Genomic DNA, 19,574 nt, shown 5'->3' with positions numbered 1-19,574 from the left:
TCACTAATTTCTTATCTGGGGAACACCATGCTTCTTCACACAATTCATTTAACTCATCAGATGGGGGAAAAGTCACTGGCTGCTTTTTCTCCCCAAACATAATACCCTTTTTAGTGGTAACCGGGTTAATGTCAGAAATGTGCAACACATTTTTCATTGCCGTAATCATGCATCGGATGGCCCTTGTGGATTGTACATTTGTCTCATCCTCGTCGACACTGGAGTCAGACTCGGTGTCGACATCTGTGTCTGCCATCTGAGGTAGCGGGCGTTTTTGAGCCCCTGATGGCCTCTGAGACGCTTGGGCAGGCGCGGGCTGAGATGCCGGCTGTCCCAAAGCTGTTACGTCATCGAACCTTTTATGCAAGGAGTTGACACTGTCAGTTAATACCTTCCACATATCCATCCACTCTGGTGTCGGCCCCGCAGGGGGCGACATCACACTTATCGGCTCCTGCTCCGCCTCCACGTAAGCGTCCTCATCAAACATGTCGACACAGCCGTACCGACACACCGCACACACAGGGAATGCTCTGACTGAGGACAGGACCCCACAAAGTCCTTTGGGGAGACAGAGAGAGAGTATGCCAGCACACACCAGAGCGCTATATAACAGAGGGATTTACATTAATACAAAGTGAATTTTCCCCCAATAGCTGCTTATATCACCTTTTGCGCCTAAATTTATGTGCCCCCCCCCCTCTCTTTTTTACCCTTTCCGTAGTGTATACTGCAGGGGAGAGCCTGGGGAGCGTCCTTCCAGCGGAGCTGTGAAGAGAAAATGGCGCTGGCTGTGCTGAGGAAGATAGCCCCGCCCCTTCAGCGGCGGGCTTCTCCCGCTTTTTTAATAATATTTATGGCGGGGGATTAGGCACATATACAATTTATAACTGTATTATGTGCATTTTGCCAACTAAGGTATACATATTGCAGCCCAGGGCGCCCCCCCAGCGCCCTGCACCCACCAGTGACCGGAGCGTGTGGTGTGCTGTGGGTGCAATGGCGCACAGCTGCAGTGCTGTGCGCTACCTTATTGAAGACCGGAGTCTTCAGCCGCCGATTTTCTCCTGGAATCTTCCGTCTTCTGGCTCTGCAAGGGGGACGGCGGCACGGCTCCAGGAACGGACGATCGAGGTCGGGCCCTGTGTACGATCCCTCTGGAGCTAATGGTGTCCAGTAGCCTTAGAAGCACAAGCTAGCTGCAAGCAGGTAGGTTTGCTTCTCTCCCCTAAGTCCCTCGTAGCAGTGAGTCTGTTGCCAGCAGATCTCACTGAAAATAAAAAACCTAACAAATACTTTCTTTTTTTAGTGAGCTCAGGAGAGCCCACTAAGTGCATCCAGCTCTGGCCGGGCACAGATTCTAACTGAGGTCTGGAGGAGGGGCATAGAGGGAGGAGCCAGTGCACACCAGATAGTACCTAATCTTTCTTTTAGAGTGCCCAGTCTCCTGCGGAGCCCGTCTATTCCCCATGGTCCTTACGGAGTTCCCAGCATCCACTAGGACGTCAGAGAAATCAGTATTATTATTTATTATCATCTATAATATTATAGGTAACATAATATACCCTCCAACATTTTACACATAAAAATTGGTACGAATTAGGAAAGGGGCGTGACCACGGGTAAAGTGGGCGTGGTCACGTCCCTTATACTTTCAATGGAAGTTTAGAGAGCCAAAAATCTGTACAGACCATAAAAATAAGGTACTGTACCTGCAAAAAATGTACAGTTGGAGGGTATGACATAAATGTGATTGCAGTGTGAACCCTGGTGCTCAGGTCAGAAAATAGCATTAAGGGAGCAGAGACAACAGGGACACTCTCTAATCTATACACAGACTACTATCTAACAGCCAAGACCCCGCAACGAGTTCCTCAGTCACTGTGACAGGGAGCAGAATGTGACCGTCACCACCAGCATCTGCCATCGCTGAGCTGCCGCAGTGAGAGAGGGGCTATTTTCCCTTAGAAAAGATGGCGCCTAAGGGAACACAGTGACGTTCTTCCGGTAGGCCGGCACCCCCCTGCTCTATAAGTAGCAGAGTGCGGCCCGGCCTCTTCCTCTCTTCTTGCATCCAGTTGGGTGTATGTAAGCTGTTGTCCGCCTGCTCCTGGCTCACCGCTGTTCGCTCGGATTCCTCACGAATAAGTCGGTCAGGAAGGTGATCAGACATGGTGAGTGCGCGCCGCCATATAGCGGGCTAGTGACCCGGAGCGCTGCAAGGCTGCTCCCGCCCGGGGGTGTGTGAGGGTACGTGTAGCTGCGCATTTGCCCCGGTTAGAGCCATGTTTCGGGGCTGGGGGCTCTGCCAGCTGCTTTGCCGGGGTCACTGAGGTATAACTAATATCAAAAGCCGCAGCAACGTTACACGTGGCGGGACCCGGGGAAGTTGCTGCTATACATGCAAGTGTGCCCCTCTCAGGGTCTTTGTGTGGGCTAACCTGATGTACTTACAGGCTAAACATGGGCGGCCAGTCCACATGGGTGATAATTGTAGGAAATATGTGCAAAACCACAAACTTTGGCTTTTTGACCCTGTATCTAGACAGTGCAGATCTATTATCCAGATACAGCAGCTGGGGTCTGGTTAATACTCGGACACGTTGGATTTTGTCACTGTTGTAGGCCCTTTTTCTCCAGGGATACCTTGCACAATTGTCACTCAGATTATGTAGGCCTTCAGACTGTATTTCTCATCTCGGCCTGAAAATATAGACCAGTGTTACTGAACTGTCCTCATGGACCACAAACATGTTTACCTGGTCACCTAGCAGGTGCATAGGGGGGGGGGGGGGGATGGGGGGTCATTACTCACACATTTTAAAAGATCCAAATGTGGAGCATATTTTCTCTAACGTCCTAGTGGATGCTGGGAACTCCGTAAGGACCATGGGGAATAGCGGGCTCCGAAGGAGGCTGGGCACTCTAGAAAGATCTTAGACTACCTGGTGTGCACTGGCTCCTCCCACTATGACCCTCCTCCAAGCCTCAGTTAGATTTCGTGCCCGGCCGAGGTTGGATGCACACTAGGGGCTCTCCTGAGCTCTTAGAAAGTTATAGTCTTAGAATTTGTTCTTTTCAGTGAGACCTGCTGGCAACAGGCTCACTGCAGCGAGGGACTAAGGGGAGAAGAAGCGAACTCGCCTGCTTGCAGCCGGATTGGGCTTCTTAGGCTACTGGACACCATTAGCTCCAGAGGGATCGACCGCAGGCCCAGCCTTGATGTTCGGTCCCGGAGCCGCGCCGCCGTCCCCCTTACAGAGCCAGAAGCAAGAAGATGGTCCGGAAAATCGGCGGCATGAAGACTCAGTCTTCACCAAGGTAGCGCACAGCACTGCAGCTGTGCGCCATTGCTCCTCATACACACTTCACACTCCGGTCACTGAGGGTGCAGAGCGCTGGGGGGGGGCGCTCTGAGGCAGCAATAAAAACACCTTGGCTGGCAAAAATACCTCAATATATAGCCCCAGGGGCTATATATGAGGTAAATACCCCTGCCAGAAGTCCATAAAAAACGGGAGAATAGGCCGCGAAAAAGGGGCGGAGCCTATCTCCTCAGCACACTGGCGCCATTTTCCCTCACAGCTCCGTTGGAGGGAAGCTCCCTGGCTCTCCCCTGCAGTCTACAAGGGTTAAAAAAAGAGAGAGGGGGCACTAAATTTAGGCGCAGTATACATTATATATATATATATATATATAGATATAAAGCTATAGGGGACATAACTCAGTTAGTCCCTGCAGTATATAGCGCTCTGGTGTGTGCTGGCATACTCTCACTCTGTCCCCCCAAAGGGCTTTTGTGGGTCCTGTCCTCGTTTAGAGCATTCCCTGTGTGTCTGCGGTGTGTCGGTACGGCTGTGTCGACATGTTGAATGAGGAGGCTTATATGGTGACGGAACAGAGGCCGATATATGTGATGTCGCCCCCTGTGGGGCCGACACCAGAGTGGATAGAGAGGTAAAAGGTATTAACCGACGGTGTCAACTCCTTACATAAAAGGGTGGATGACGTAACAGCTGTGGGACAGCCGGCTTCGCAGCCCGCGCCTGCCCAGGCGTCTCAAAGGCCATCAGGGGCTCAAAAACGCCCGCTCTCTCAGATGGCAGACACAGATGTCGACACGGAGTCTGACTCCAGTGTCGACAAGGTGGAGACATATACACAATCCAATCCGTGACTTGATCCCGGCAATAAAAAATGTGTTATACATTTCTGACTTTAACCTCTATAAATGGGTTTTAGGTTTGGGGAGAAAAAACAGGCAGTGTTTTGTTCCCCCATCAGATGAATAAATGAAGTGTGTGAAAACCGTGGGTTCCCCCGTTAAGAAACTGGTAATTTATAAAAAGTTAATGATGGCGTACCCTTTCCCGCCAGGAGGATAAGTTACGCTGGGAGATATCCCCTAGGGTGGATAAGGCGCTCACACGTTTGTCAAAAAAGGTGGCACTGCCGTCTTAGGATACGGCCACTTTAATAGGTACCTGTTGATAAAAAACAGGAGGCTATCCTGAAGTCTGTATTTACACACTCAGGTACTAGACTGAGACCTGCAGATAGTGCTGCTGCAGCGTGGTTGGTGACCCTGTCAAACAGGGATAATAGTTGGCAAACATAAAAACATATTAAAGACGTTGTCTTATATATGGGGGATGCACAGAGGGATATTTGGCCGGCTGGCATCCAAAATAAATGTAATGTCCATTCTGTCAGGAGGGTATTAGAGACCTGTCACTGGACAGGTGATGCTGACTTAAAAAGCGCATAGAGAGCCTTATAAGAGTGAGGAATTATTTGGGGATGGTCTCTGGGACCTCGTATCCACAGCAACTGCTGGGAAGAAATAATTTTACCTCAGGTTTCCTCACAGAAAAAGGTACAATCCTTTCGGCTTCAGAAAAGCAAGCGGGTCAAATGGCGCTTCCTTTCTGTACAGAGACAAGGGTAGAGGGAAAAAGCTGCACCAGTCAGCCTGTTCCCAGAATCAAGATTCTTCCCCCGCCTCCTGTGAGTACACACCATGACGCGGGTGCTCCACAGGTGTAGCCAGGTACGGTGGGGGGCCGCCTCAAAAATTTCAGCAATTAGTGGGCTCGCTCACAGGTGGATCCCTGTTTCTTCCAAGTAGTATTTCAGGGGTACAAGCTGGAATTAGAGATGTCTCCCCCCAGCCGTTTCCTAAAATATGCCTTGCTGACAACTCCCTCAAGCAGGAGTAGCGGGATGGTATATTACATGGTATCCCGGGACATCAAGGATGCTTACCTGCATGTCCCCATTTACCATCCTCGCCAGGAGTACCTCAGATTTGTGGTACAGGATTACCATTACCAAGTCCAGACACTGCCGTTTGGACTGTACATGGCACCGAGGGTGTTTTATCAAGGTAATGGCCGAAATGATGATACTCCTTCAAAAAAAAAGGGAGTTGTAATTATCCCGTATTTGGACAATCTCGTTATAAGGGCGAGGTCCAAGGAGCAGTTGGTAGTCGGGGTAGCACTATTTTGGAAAGTGCTACAACAGCATAGGTGGATTCTAAACAGTCCAAAGTCACAGCTGGTTCCTATGACACGTCTACTGTTCCTGGGGATGGTTCTGGACATAAACCAGAAATAGTGTTTCTCCCGGAGGAGAAAGCCAAGGAGTTGTCATCTCTAGTCAGAGACCTCCTGAAACCAAAATAGGTAGCGGTGCATCATTGCACGCGAGTCCTGGGAAAAATGGTAGCTTCTTACGAAGCAATCCCATTAGGCAGGTTCCATACAAGAACTTTTCAGAGGGACCTGTTGGACAAGTGGTCCGGATCGCATCTTCCGATGCATAGGCTGATAACCCTGTCTTCAAGGACCAGGGTATCTCTACTGTGGTGGCTGCAGAGTGCCCATCTTCAAGAGGGCCGCAGGTTCGGCATACAGGACTAGGTCCTAGTGACCATGGATTCCAGCCTTTGAGGCTGGGGGGCAGTCACATAGGGAAGAAACTTCCAGGGACTTTGGTCAAGTCAGGTTATTTCCCTACACATAAATATTCTGGATCTGAGGGCCATTTAAAATGCCCTGAGGCCAGCAAGGCCTCTGCTTCAAAACCAGCCGGTACTGATCCAATCAGACAACATCGCGGCAGTCGCCCATGTAATCAACAGGGCGGCACAAAAAGCAGGATGGCGATGGCAGAAGCCACAAGGATTCTCCGATAGGCGGAAAATCATGTGTTAGCACTGTCAGCAGTGTTCATTCCCGGAGTGGACAACTGGGAAGCAGATCTTCTCAACAGACACGACCTCCACCCGGGAGAATGGGGACTTCCTCCAGAAGTCTTCCAATAGGATTGTACACCATTGGGAAAGGCCACAGGTGGACATGATGGCGTCCCGCCTTAACAAAAAGCTATAAAAGATATTGTTCCAGGTCAAGGGACCCTCAGGCGATAGCTATGGACGCTCTGGTAACACCGTGGGTGTACCAGTCGGTTTAGGTGTTCTCCCCTCTGCCTCTCATACCAAAGGTACTGAGAATAATAAGAAGGCGAGGAGTAAGAACGATACTCGTGGATGGCCAAGAAGAGCTTGGTACCCAGAACTTCAAGAATTTATATCAGAGGACCCATGGCCTCTGCCACTGTCAGGACCTGCGGCAGCAGGGGCCCTGTCTGTTCCAAGACTTACCGCGGCTGCGTTTGACGGCATGGCGGTTGAACGCCGGATCCTGAAGGAAAAGGGCATTCCGGAGGAAGTAATTCCTACGCTTACTAAAGCCAGGAAAGAGGTTACAGCAACTCATTATCACCGCATATGGCGAAAATATGTTGCATGGTGTGAGGCCGAAAGGGCCCCAACAGAGGAATTTCAACTAGGTCGATTTCTGCATTTCCTGCAAGCAGGAGTGACTATGGGCCTTAAATTGGGTTCCATTAAGGTACAGATCTCGGCTCTGTCGATTTTCTTTCAAAAAAAAAGAACTCGCTTCAGTACCTGAAGTTCAGACATTTATAAAAGGAGTGCTGCATAGTCAGCCCCCGTTTGTGCCTCCTGTGGCACCTTGGGATCTCAACGTGGTGTTGAGTTTTCTTAAAATCACATTGGTTTGAACCACTAAAAACCGTGGATCTGAAATATCTCACATGGAAGGTGGTTATGTTATTGGCCTTGGCTTCTGCCAGGCGAGTATCAGAATTGGCGGCTTTGTCTTGTAAAAGCCCTTATTTGATTTTCCATATGGATAGGGCAGAATTGAGGACTCGTCCCCAGTTTCTCCCTAAGGTGGTGTCAGCGTTTCACCTGAACCAGCCTATTTGGTGCCTGCGGCTACTAAGGATTTGGAGGACTCCAAGTTGCTAGACGTTGTCAGGGCCCTGAAAATATATGTTTCCAGGACGGCTGGAGTCAGAAAATCTGACTCGCTGTTTATCCTATATGCACCCAACAAGCTGGGTGCTCCTGCTTCTAAGCAGACTATTGCTCGTTGGATTTGTAGTACAATTCAGCTTGCACATACTGTGGCAGGCCTGCCACAGCCAAAATCTGTCAATGCCCATTCCACAAGGAAGGTGGGCTCATCTTGGGCGGCTGCCCGAGGGGTCTCGGCTTTACAACTTTGCCGAGCAGCTACTTGGTCAGGGGCAAACACGTTTGCAAAATTCTACAAATTGGATACCCTGGCTGAGGAGGACCTGGAGTTCTCTCATTCGGTGCTGCAGAGTCATCCGCACTCTCCCGCCCGTTTGGGAGCTTTGGTATAATCCCCATGGTCCTTACGGAGTTCCCAGCATCCACTAGGACGTTAGAGAAAATAAGAATTTACTCACCGGTAATTCTATTTCTCGTAGTCCGTAGTGGATGCTGGGCGCCCATCCCAAGTGCGGTTTATCTGCATTACTTGTACATAGTTATTGTTAACTAAATCGGGTTATTGTTGAGCCATCTGTTGAGAGGCTCTATTGTTTCATACTGTTAACTGTTTCATATCACGAGTTGTACGGTGTGATTGGTGTGGCTGGTATGAGTCTTACCCGGGATTCAAAATCCTTCCTTATTGTGTACGCTCGTCCGGGCACAGTACCTAACTGAGGCTTGGAGGAGGGTCATAGTGGGAGGAGCCAGTGCACACCAGGTAGTCTAAGATCTTTCTAGAGTGCCCAGCCTCCTTCGGAGCCCGCTATTCCCCATGGTCCTTACGGAGTTCCCAGCATCCACTACGGACTACGAGAAATAGAATTACCGGTGAGTAAATTCTTATTATTTCTCTTGTGATTCTTTGATTAGATCTTGAGAATGTGAACTGTTTATCCTTGAGGTCCTGGTTTGGCAACCACTGCTTTAGACCAGTGTTTCCTAACATCTGTCCTCAAGTACCACCAATAGTTCAGGTTTTCCAGGTCACCTAGCAGTTGAACAGGTGTATTCATTACTGAAGGTGGGTACACACTAGTAGATATATCTGCAGATCAATTGATCTGCAGATATATATGTACGGATTAGGCAGTGTGCTGTGCATACACACTGCCCGATCCGTCGGGGGACTGACGTCATGAGCTGGGCGTGCGCCCGCCCAGTTCACCTGTCAATCACCGCCGGCCGCCGCAGCATGTGTACGGGCGGTCGGATGACCGCCCCGTACACACAGCGTTGCGCCAATATATCGTTAGATATATTGGCCGTCTGCTGTGCTGCGCGGCCGACGCGATACGTCTGTGAACGACTGAGTTCAGACGTATCGGCCGTACACACTGGCCGACGGTCCCGCAATATATCGGCCGTTTAAGAGAACGGCCGATATATTGACCAGTGTGTACGGGCCTTTACTGACACATTTTAAAAGACCCACAGGTGGAGCAAATTATTTCACTTGCAATCCTGTGAGGAGACCTGGAAAACATGAACTGTTGGGGGTACTTGAGGACCGAGGTTGGGAACCACTGCTCTAGACCATGAGTAGTTAGTACTGCATCTTGGTATCTGTTGGTTTTTCCCCCTGTAGAACTGTCTTGTACTTGTCTTAGGTCTTCCTTAGTGTTCAGAAGGCATGTGTACTTTAGGCACCCCTAAAAATAGCGATCATTGCGGAATATGGTCCGTAATCTTCATGCACATCAGTCCATTACTGTAAGCGGCTTCCTGCTTATACTGTTGGTGGCAAACAGATCTATTGCATACTGTGCTAAAATCTACAAAGGCTCTGGATGCCATTTTGAGGGCAGATAGAACTAAACCCCATAGCGTTCAAAAGTAGGTACTGCTACACAAGTGGACAGACAGTGCTTGCTCTTGTTTGAGTTACTTGCATTCATTAGTGTCTTCTAAGGGGGATGGGTGTTTCATCTTACAATGATTTGCCTTTTTTCATGTTTACTGAGACACTTGACTTTTCACTGAAAGCTGTTTAAATGCTCCTTTTAAAGATAGACTTGGTCACCCAAAAAGCAAAGCTGCAGGTGTTTAGTGTCTAGGATACCAGCACTAGGAGCTGTTACTATGGAGAAAGCAAAGGGACATTGTCGTTTCTGCGTATTTAATAGTGTTCACTCTAGGATTTTTTTAGGGCAGGGTGCTGATCATTGAAGAGGGCACATTTTTATTTTGAAGGGCACTTTTTTGATGTGACTCTTTGTGCACAAAGCATAGCAGACAGGTTTATAGTTTTTGTACATACATTTTGCCCTATACTGAGAAGTACTGTATATGTCCAGTCTTCTTGAAAGATCGGCTGTAGCATATACATAAGTAGATAATTATAAATGTATTTTCCAGTGCTGAAGTAGTTATAATCCTTGTGCTATAAAACAGAAAAAAACAATGGGTTAAAATATATGGGAAAAGTTGTTCTACTAGGGAAATACTGTAAGCAGTACATGCTCACTGCTTACCCTGTTCTTTCCCTCTTTATCAGAGTGCTGTTATTTACAGTCCCTCTGCCATCCATTTCGCTAAGAATAGAAATTATTTCCAATTTCAGAGGTGGGCAAGGAGTAGACGACAACATTGTAACATGCACTCTGACTGTTGCATTCCGTATACAAGGGGGTGATTTATGGTGCTGCAGGGTGCACTGAAAAAAGGGCAGGGTGCTTTTTCACATTTAAAAAATGGGCAGGGTGCAGCACCCTGCTAAAACAGCCTAGAAGGAACACTATTTAAGGCAGAATTGACGAACCTACTACTGGGGCTTTTAAATAAACCTGCTACCTACAGGACTTCTATGGTGGCAGCCCAGATCGAGAGGGAACCTTTGATCTCTCCCTGTTAGACCACAGCTGTTCATGATACCAGCTGTAGAGATTGTTTTACATGTGTCTGGGGCAGAACGTAAGTCTTTTATTCCTATAACTGGCTCATCTTGGTGGCAGTGTCTCTGTTACTGGCCCTTGATGATATCCTTGAAACTGCATTCAGAGTTGTTGCCATAAATTGGTAACTTCTGCGCGATTAGCACTTTTGTGATAAATGGGTTTCTAAAAGCTTCCACTACTTGGTGCAGAGCTGATGAAGTTGATGGGGGTGTAGCTGTTTTTCCAGTATTTTCTGAAGACTGCACCAAACAGTGTAGAGGTCTCCCTAGAAAAGTGAATATGATGTCATTGAATTGCCCTATGCTTCTGTAGATTGGGTTTACAGAGTGAAAATAGATAAAATCGGTGCTTTTATGCTAAATGTCTTCCCCCACTTGGCATCTTCCAGGCATTTAAAGACACGGGCAAAGCACCTGCTGAACAGGAAGTGGCCATTCATCGCATCCGTATTACACTAACAAGCCGGAATGTGAAATCCTTAGAGAAAGGTATGATTTCCTGATACAATGAGATAATGGCTTTGTAACAAAGCATCACATACTTGTACTGTTGGAAAAGTGATTGTCCTTAATCATGTTTTTCATCCAGAAGATGAAAGCAAATCTAATTTTTAAGACCATACCTCTTTCACATGCAGTTCTTAGAAGTTCTTCCACTGTCCAAAGCGGCATTGTCCTAATTAGGTCAGCAATGAGGATGATAACTTTGTATGAGTAACAGTGATTCACCTATACGCTATTCTGAGCTGACCTGTGAAATGTTTTGTACTTAATCTAACATGGAGAATCAAACCTGATAAGATGCTAATCTTCCTGTGACACTTTATGGGATGTGTAAGAAAATAGACTGCAGAATGCCTTGGCATTAGATCTCCCTTATAGGTATAAGTTGCTGTTTAGTACACTAGTTAAGTCTTGAATGAGAGCTGACCATGCTGCAATTACTGATTATACTATAAATCTGTTCTAGTCTGTGCTGATCTAATCCGCGGAGCCAAGGAGAAGAACCTGAAGGTCAAAGGGCCTGTGCGTATGCCCACCAAGGTGAGGAAACAATGCTTCCCTGTGAAATTAAATTGGTTGTGTTTTCTGAATGTAAGCTCTCGAGGGCAGGGCCCTCAACCCTCATGTGCTTATCTTTCTCTTAAACATCCTCAACTGCACCTAATCCCACAGCTTCTGCCACCCTGATGCTTATGTCAGTGTGTCACTGTTTAATTACCCTGTACTTGTCCTATATTGTAAAGGGTAATAGTCTGGATGTCATACTTTTTATGCAATACATTTTATTACAAATACATACTACAGGAGGCAGTTAAATTACTAGCAGCTGGTCTCCCGGCGTTCAGAGGACTGCTGCCGAAATTCCAACAGTCTGTGAAATACCGCTGGATGGAATCCCAACCTCTGCAGAGTATTCCCACTTGGTTGGTAGGCCCACACCACCAACAGAGTTGGAATATAGCCTCTTGTGAGCCACAGTATACTGACAGCCATCATCCCTTTAGTCTGTAAAACGGAAGACTGAATATTCAGTCTTCCATTGTAATTGCTGCAACCTAGCTCTGAGATTCACCTTTGATAAGGCATGGTGGAAACAGTTTTACAAGTGACCTCATTAAATCATACCAGGAGTAGATGTACGAGAATTTTCATATTTGTAACTCATTTTTATTTATTTTTTGTCTTGCTGTGCAAATGCAGATTAGATGCATTGCAATAAGACGCACAAGCAACTTCTGCTGATTAAAGTGCTATGCAGCATACCTATATTCTGTGTAATAGCGGCTCTATCTGCATCCGTAATGAAACCTTGGTTTGTTGCACAAACACTGTAGCATAGCATTTTGTATGCATATAGTCACACACAGAATATAGGCATGCTGCCTTTCATTTTAATCAGCATAAGATGCTCATATGTCATATTGCATTACATTGTGGCTAAGACACTTTTTTTTTTTATTTTTTTGGCAAGACTTGACATTCGGTGCTACAGTGTCACACGGCTCATGCATTGTGTAATGTTCCTTGTAGTGCATGGAGCAAAGTTGTAAGAAGACACATCTGTACCTGAATGTAACTAGCAGTTTCTCATGTTATGTATACTTAGAAGTTTTGTTTTTCTTGAATGTGCTCACATGTACTGATGAATTAATGTGAATGGAAAGCTGTTGAACAGTATCTTTGTTTTTCCACACGCTACTAGACCCTGCGTATTACAACAAGAAAAACCCCTTGTGGTGAGGGTTCCAAGACTTGGGATCGGTTCCAGATGCGCATCCACAAACGCTTGATTGACCTGCACAGTCCTTCTGAGATTGTGAAACAGATAACTTCCATCAGTATTGAACCTGGTGTAGAAGTTGAAGTCACAATTGCTGATGCATAAATGGCACTTTTTTCTGAATAAAAGACCATAACAGGATCCTCTGTGTTCGTATTTTATTTTTATAACCTACTGAATGAGTTTAAAACTTAACACTACTCACAACAGTGGTTCAAGTGATGCATTCCCCCCCCCCCTCCTCATCACTTCCTGGCACATCCCCTTCATGATCTAGAATGGAGTTTTAACAGACTCTGCATGAGTAGGCCAACGGTTAGTTGTCAGCTCAGCATTACTGGGTTATTTAACAAGCTGTTTAGTCTGTTAAATCCTGTAGATTACATAAATGCTGTGAATCTCATCAAGCGGCCCAAGATCTTAAGGGAGATATAGTGGACAGTGATAAAGTACCAGCCAATTGGCTCCTAGCTCCCCTGTCACAGGCTGGGTTTGAAAAATGTCAGAAGCTGATTGGCTGGTACTATATCTCCATCCAAGGCTTAGTAAATAGACCCCTTAGTTTGGCAGGAGGGTGCAACCATGTAGTATATATTTGGATCCCTTCGGCACCAGAAATGGTTTACTACAGATGCATGCCCACTGGCTGTATTCTATCTGGCATGACAGATGCTATAAAAGAAGCATACCATATTTAAAGTTTAGTAGCTTCAGGGATGCAGCAATGAGAAGCTCAGCTTAAGAATTCATTTTCTATTAAACGTGTATGTATATATAAGTGTATGTAATATATTATATTTATATAATCTCCCCTGACGAAAGGGTCAAAAGAAATGATCCTGAAACGTTGAAATAATCCAGAGTGATGGTTTTAATCTTCGAAAGAAGACGTTGCCGAGTGCCGCTACTGTGAACCATATATATATAATTAGTGTGTATACTCAAATACCATTGACTCATAAGTCTCCTGAACCTTAAGGACTTGGAATTTGGACAGTAGCTTTCTTTTGTAACGTAGGCACCCACTAAGAAGGGATTTTTCAAAATTCTAACCACAAAGGGGTGGGATGATTGGGATTTCCCAATAAGATATATATTCAGATAAGTACTTAACCAACCTATTTCCAGTCAGTTTAATGTTTCAATTATCAGAAGTTAATATGTCACTGAACATTGCTGTACCTCAACAATAGGAGGAAAGGAGAGAGATTTGACTCTTAAGGTTTCCAAACTTTTTTGAATCACGGTGCCCTAGAATATAATTTTTTCTCTAACGTCCTAGTGGATGCTGGGGACTCCGTAAGGACCATGGGGAATAGACAGGCTCCGCAGGAGACATGGGCACTTCAAGAAAGAATATAGATTCTGGTGTGCTCTGGCTCCTCCCTCTATGTCCCTCCTCCAGACCTCAGTTTGAATCTGTGCCTGGACGAGCTGGGTGCTGTTCAGTGAGCTCTCCTGAGCTTGCTGTAAGAAAGTATTTTGTTAGGTTTTTTATTTTCAGGGAGCTCTGCTGGCAACAGACTCCCTGCATCGTGGGACTGAGGAGAGAGAAGCAGCCCTACTCTCTGAAGATTGGTCCTGCTTCTTAGGCTACTGGACACCATTAGCTCCAGAGGGATCGTACACAGGATCTCACTCTCGTAGTCCGATCCCAGAGCCGCGCCGCCGTCCCCCTGGCAGAGCCAGAAGACAGAAGCTGGGTGAGCATAAGAAGCAAGAAGACTTCGAAATCGGCGGCAGAAGACTCCAGTCTTCACTGAGGTAGAGCACTGCAGCTGTGCGCCATTGCTCCCACACACACCTCACATACTCCGGTCACTGTAAGGGTGCAGGGGGGGATGCCCTGGGCAGCAATTGGGACCTCTTTGGCAAAAGTTTAGCATATATACAGTTGGGCACTGTATATATGTATGAGCCCCCGCCAAGTAAATGTATATTTCTCTGACGTCCTAGTGGATGCTGGGAACTCCGTAAGGACCATGGGGAATAGCGGCTCCGCAGGAGACTGGGCACAAGTAAAAGCTTTAGGACTACCTGGTGTGCACTGGCTCCTCCCCCTATGACCCTCCTCCAAGCCTCAGTTAGATTTTTGTGCCCGAACGAGAAGGGTGCACACTAGGTGGCTCTCCTGAGCTGCTTAGTGAAAAAGTTTAAGTTAGGTTTTTTATTTTCAGTGAGTCCTGATGGCAACAGGCTCACTGCATCGAGGGACTAAGGGGAGAAGAAGCGAACTCACCTGCGTGCAGAGTGGATTGGGCTTCTTAGGCTACTGGACATTAGCTCCAGAGGGACCGATCACAGGCCCAGCCATGGATGGGTCCCAGAGCCGCGCCGCCGGCCCCCTTACAGAGACAGAAGAGGTCCGGATAATCGGCGGCAGAAGACGTCCTGTCTTCAACAAGGTAGCGCACAGCACCGCAGCTGTGCACCATTGCTCTCAGCACACTTCACACTCCGGTCACTGAGGGTGCAGGGCGCTGGGGGGGGGGCGCCCTGAGACGCAATAAAAACACCTTGGATGGCGAAAAATGCATCACATATAGCTCCTGGGCTATATGGATGCATTTAACCCCTGCCAGTTTTCCTTAAAGCGGGAGAAAGGCTGCCGAGAAGGGGGCGGAGCCTATCTCCTCAGCACACAAGCGCCATTTTCCCCTCACAGCTCCGCTGGAAGGACGTCTCCCTGACTCTCCCCTGCAGTCCTGCACTACAGAAACAGGGTAAAACAAGAGAGGGGGGGGCACTAAATTGGCATAAGAATCTATACAGCAGCTATATAAGGGAGAAACACTTATATAAGGTTGTCCCTATACATTATATATAGTGCTCTGGTGTGTGCTGGCAAACTCTCCCTCTGTCTCCCCAAAGGGCTAGTGGGGTCCTGTCCTCTATCAGAGCATTCCCTGTGTCGGTACGTTTGTGTTGACATGTATGAGGAGGAAAATGGTGTGGAGGTGGAGCAATTGCCTGTAATAGTGATGTCACCCCCTAGGGAGTCGACACCTGACTGGATGGTCTTATGGAAGGAATTACGTGATAGCGTCAGCACTTTACAAAAGACTGACGACATGAGACAGCCGGCAAATCAGCTAGTGCCTGTTCAGGTGTCTCAAACACAGTCAGGGGCTCTAAAGCGCCCGTTACCTCAGATGGTCGACACAGACCCAGACACTGACTCCAGTGTCGACGGTGAGGAGACAAACGTGACTTCCAGTAGGGCCACACGTTACATGATCACGGCAATGAAGGAGGTTTTGAACATTTCTGATACTACAAGTACCACAAAAAAGGGTATTATGTGGGGTGTGAAAAAACTACCCGTAGTTTTTCCTGAATCAGATGAATTAAATGAGGTGTGTGATGAAGCGTGGGTTTCCCCCGATAAAAAACTGATAATTTCTAAAAAATTATTGCCATTATACCCTTTCCTGCCAGAGGTTAGGGCGCGTTGGGAAACACCCCCTAGGGTAGATAAAACGCTCACACGCTTATCAAAACAAGTGGCGTTACTGTCTCCTGATACGGCCGCCCTCAAGGAACCAGCTGATAGGAAGCTGGAAAATATCCTAAAAAGTATATACACACATACTGGTGTTATACTGCGACCAGCAATCGCCTCAGCCTGGATGTGCAGTGCTGGGGTGGCTTGGTCGGATTCCCTGACTGATAATATTGATACCCTGAATAGGGACAGTATATTATTGACTATAGAGCATTTAAAGGATGCATTTCTATATATGCGAGATGCACAGAGGGATATTTGCACTCTGGCATCAAGAGTAAGTGCGCTGTCCATTTCTGCCAGAAGAGGGTTATGGACGCGACAGTGGTCAGGTGATGCGGATTCCAAACGGCATATGGAAGTATTGCCGTATAAAGGGGAGGAGTTATTTGGGGTTGGTCTATCGGACCTGGTGGCCACGGCAACGGCTGGGAAATCCACCTTTTTACCCCAAGTCACCTCTCAGCAGAAAAAGACACCTTCTTTTCAGGCTCAGTCCTTTCGTCCCCATAAGGGCAAGCGGGCAAAAGGCTCCTCATTTCTGCCCCGGGGCAGAGGAAGGGGAAAAAGACTGCATCAGGCAGCCTCTTCCCAGGAACAGAAGCCCTCCCCCGCTTCTGCCAAGTCCTCAGCATGACGCTGGGGCCTTACAAGCGGACTCAGGCACGGTGGGGGGCCGTCTCAAGAATTTCAGAGCGCAGTGGGCTCACTCGCAAGTGGACCCCTGGATCCTGCAGGTAGTATCTCAGGGGTACAAATTGGAATTCGAGACGTCTCCCCCTCGCCGGTTCCTGAAGTCTGCTTTACCAACGTCTCCCTCCGACAGGGAGGCGGTATTGGAAGCCATTCACAAGCTGTATTCCCAGCAGGTGATAATCAAGGTACCCCTCCTGCAACAGGGAAAGGGGTATTATTCCACGCTGTTTGTGGTGCCGAAGCCAGACGGCTCGGTGAGACCTAATTTAAATCTGAAATCCTTGAACACTTACATACAAAGGTTCAAGTTCAAGATGGAGTCACTCAGAGCAGTGATAGCGAACCAGGAAGAAGGGGACTATATGGTGTCTCTGGACATCAAGGATGCTTACCTCCATGTCCCAATTTGCCCTTTTCACCAAGGGTACCTCAGGTTTGTGGTACAGAACTGTCACTATCAGTTTCAGACGCTGCCGTTTGGATTGTCCACGGCACCCCGGGTCTTTACCAAGGTAATGGCCGAAATGATGATTCTTCTTCGAAGAAAAGGCGTCTTAATTATCCCTTACTTGGACGATCTCCTGATAAGGGCAAGGTCCAGGGAACAGTTAGAGGTCGGAGTAGCACTATCTCAAGTAGTGTTACGACAGCACGGGTGGATTCTAAATATTCCAAAATCGCAGCTGATTCCGACACGTCTGCTGTTCCTAGGGATGATTCTGGACACAGTCCAGAAAAAGGTGTTTCTCCCGGAGGAGAAAGCCAGGGAGTTATCCGAGCTAGTCAGGAACCTCCTAAAACCAAGTCAAGTGTCAGTGCATCAATGCACAAGGGTCCTGGGAAAAATGGTGGCTTCTTACGAAGCGATTCCATTCGGCAGATTCCACGCAAGAACCTTTCAGTGGGATCTGCTGGACAAATGGTCCGGATCGCATCTTCAGATGCATCAGCGGATAACCCTGTCTCCAAGGACAAGGGTGTCTCTCCTGTGGTGGTTGCAGAGTGCTCATCTTCTAGAGGGCCGCAGATTCGGCATTCAGGACTGGGTCCTGGTGACCACGGATGCCAGCCTGAGAGGCTGGGGAGCAGTCACACAGGGAAGAAATTTCCAGGGCTTGTGGTCAAGCATGGAAACGTCATTTCACATAAATATCCTGGAACTAAGGGCCATTTACAATGCCTTAAGTCAAGCAAGGCCTCTGCTTCAGGGTCAGCCGGTGTTGATCCAGTCGGACAACATCACGGCAGTCGCCCACGTAAACAGACAGGGCGGCACAAGAAGCAGGAGAGCAATGGCAGAAGCTGCAAGGATTCTTCGCTGGGCGGAAAATCATGTGATAGCACTGTCAGCAGTGTTCATTCCCGGAGTGGACAACTGGGAAGCAGATTTTCTCAGCAGACACGATCTCCACCCGGGAGAGTGGGGACTTCATCCAGAAGTCTTCCAATTGATTGTAAACCGTTGGGAAAAACCAAAGGTGGACATGATGGCGTCCCGCCTCAACAAAAAACTAGACCGGTATTGCGCCAGGTCAAGGGACCCTCAGGCAATAGCGGTGGACGCTCTGGTAACACCGTGGGTGTACCAGTCAGTGTATGTGTTCCCTCCTCTGCCTCTCATACCCAAGGTACTGAGGATTATAAGACGGAGAGGAGTAAGAACTATACTCGTGGCTCCGGATTGGCCAAGAAGGACTTGGTACCCGGAACTTCAGGAGATGCTCACGGAGGATCAGTGGCCTCTACCTCTAAGAAGGGACCTGCTTCAGCAAGGACCCTGTCTGTTCCAAGACTTACCGCGACTGCGTTTGACGGCATGGCGGTTGAACGCCGGATCCTGAAGGAGAAAGGCATTCCAGATGAAGTCATCCCTACCCTGATCAAAGCCAGGAAGGATGTAACTGCACAACATTCACAGTATTTGGAGGAAATATGTTGCGTGGTGCGAGGCCAGGAAGGCCCCGACAGAGGAATTTCAACTAGGTCGTTTCCTGCATTTCCTGCAAACAGGACTGTCCATTGGCCTAAAATTAGGATCCATTAAGGTTCAAATTTCGGCCTTGTCGATTTTCTTCCAGAAAGAATTGGCTTCAGTTCCTGAAGTCCAGACTTTTGTAAAGGGGGTACTGCATATACAGCCTCCCTTTGTGCCTCCAGTGGCACCCTGGGATCTCAATGTGGTTTTGGGATTCCTAAAATCACATTGGTTCGAACCACTTGCCACAGTGGATTTAAAATATCTCACATGGAAAGTGGTAATGCTGTTAGCCCTGGCTTCAGCCAGGCGTGTCTCAGAATTGGCGGCTTTATCCTATAAAAGCCCTTACCTAATTTTTCATGCGGACAGGGCAGAATTGAGGACTCGTCCTCAATTTCTCCCTAAGGTGGTTTCAGCATTTCACTTGAACCAGCCTATTGTGGTGCCTGCGGCTACTAGGGACTTGGAGGACTCCAAGTTGCTGGACGTAGTCAGGGCCCTGAAAATATATGTTTCCAGGACGGCTGGAGTCAGAAAATCTGACTCACTGTTTATCCTGTATGCACCCAACAAGCTGGGTGCTCCTGCTTCTAAGCAGACTATTGCTCGTTGGATTTGTAGTACAATTCAGCTTGCACATTCTGTGGCAGGCCTGCCACAGCCAAAATCTGTAAAAGCCCATTCCACAAGGAAAGTGGGCTCATCTTGGGCGGCTGCCCGAGGGGTCTCGGCTTTACAACTTTGCCGAGCAGCTACTTGGTCAGGGGCAAACACGTTTGCTAAATGCTACAAATTTGATACCCTGGCTGAGGAGGACCTGGAGTT

General features: G+C 47.8%; 1 protein-coding gene and 1 non-coding gene across 2 annotated transcripts; both read left to right on the top strand.

The window, feature by feature from the left end:
- The first annotated feature begins 2,055 nt into the window (after window positions 1–2,055).
- On the top strand, window positions 2,056–12,711 carry RPS20 (ribosomal protein S20). Its single transcript, XM_063923748.1, has 4 exons — window positions 2,056–2,174; window positions 10,676–10,775; window positions 11,257–11,330; window positions 12,493–12,711. The coding sequence occupies exons 1-4, from the start codon at window positions 2,172–2,174 to the stop codon at window positions 12,673–12,675; spliced, it is 360 nt and encodes a 119-aa protein (XP_063779818.1). The 5' UTR covers window positions 2,056–2,171; the 3' UTR covers window positions 12,676–12,711.
- On the top strand, window positions 10,973–11,038 carry LOC134931379 (small nucleolar RNA U54). The gene has a single exon (XR_010179129.1). It is a non-coding gene; the product is annotated as a small nucleolar RNA U54 (small nucleolar RNA).
- Window positions 12,712–19,574: the final 6,863 nt, after the last annotated feature.

Source organism: Pseudophryne corroboree, chromosome 5 (assembly GCF_028390025.1).
Source record: "Pseudophryne corroboree isolate aPseCor3 chromosome 5, aPseCor3.hap2, whole genome shotgun sequence".
Taxonomy (NCBI): Eukaryota; Metazoa; Chordata; class Amphibia; order Anura; family Myobatrachidae; genus Pseudophryne; species Pseudophryne corroboree.
The sequence above is the reverse complement of the archived record's forward strand: the minus strand, read 5'-3'. Positions and strand labels throughout refer to the sequence as shown.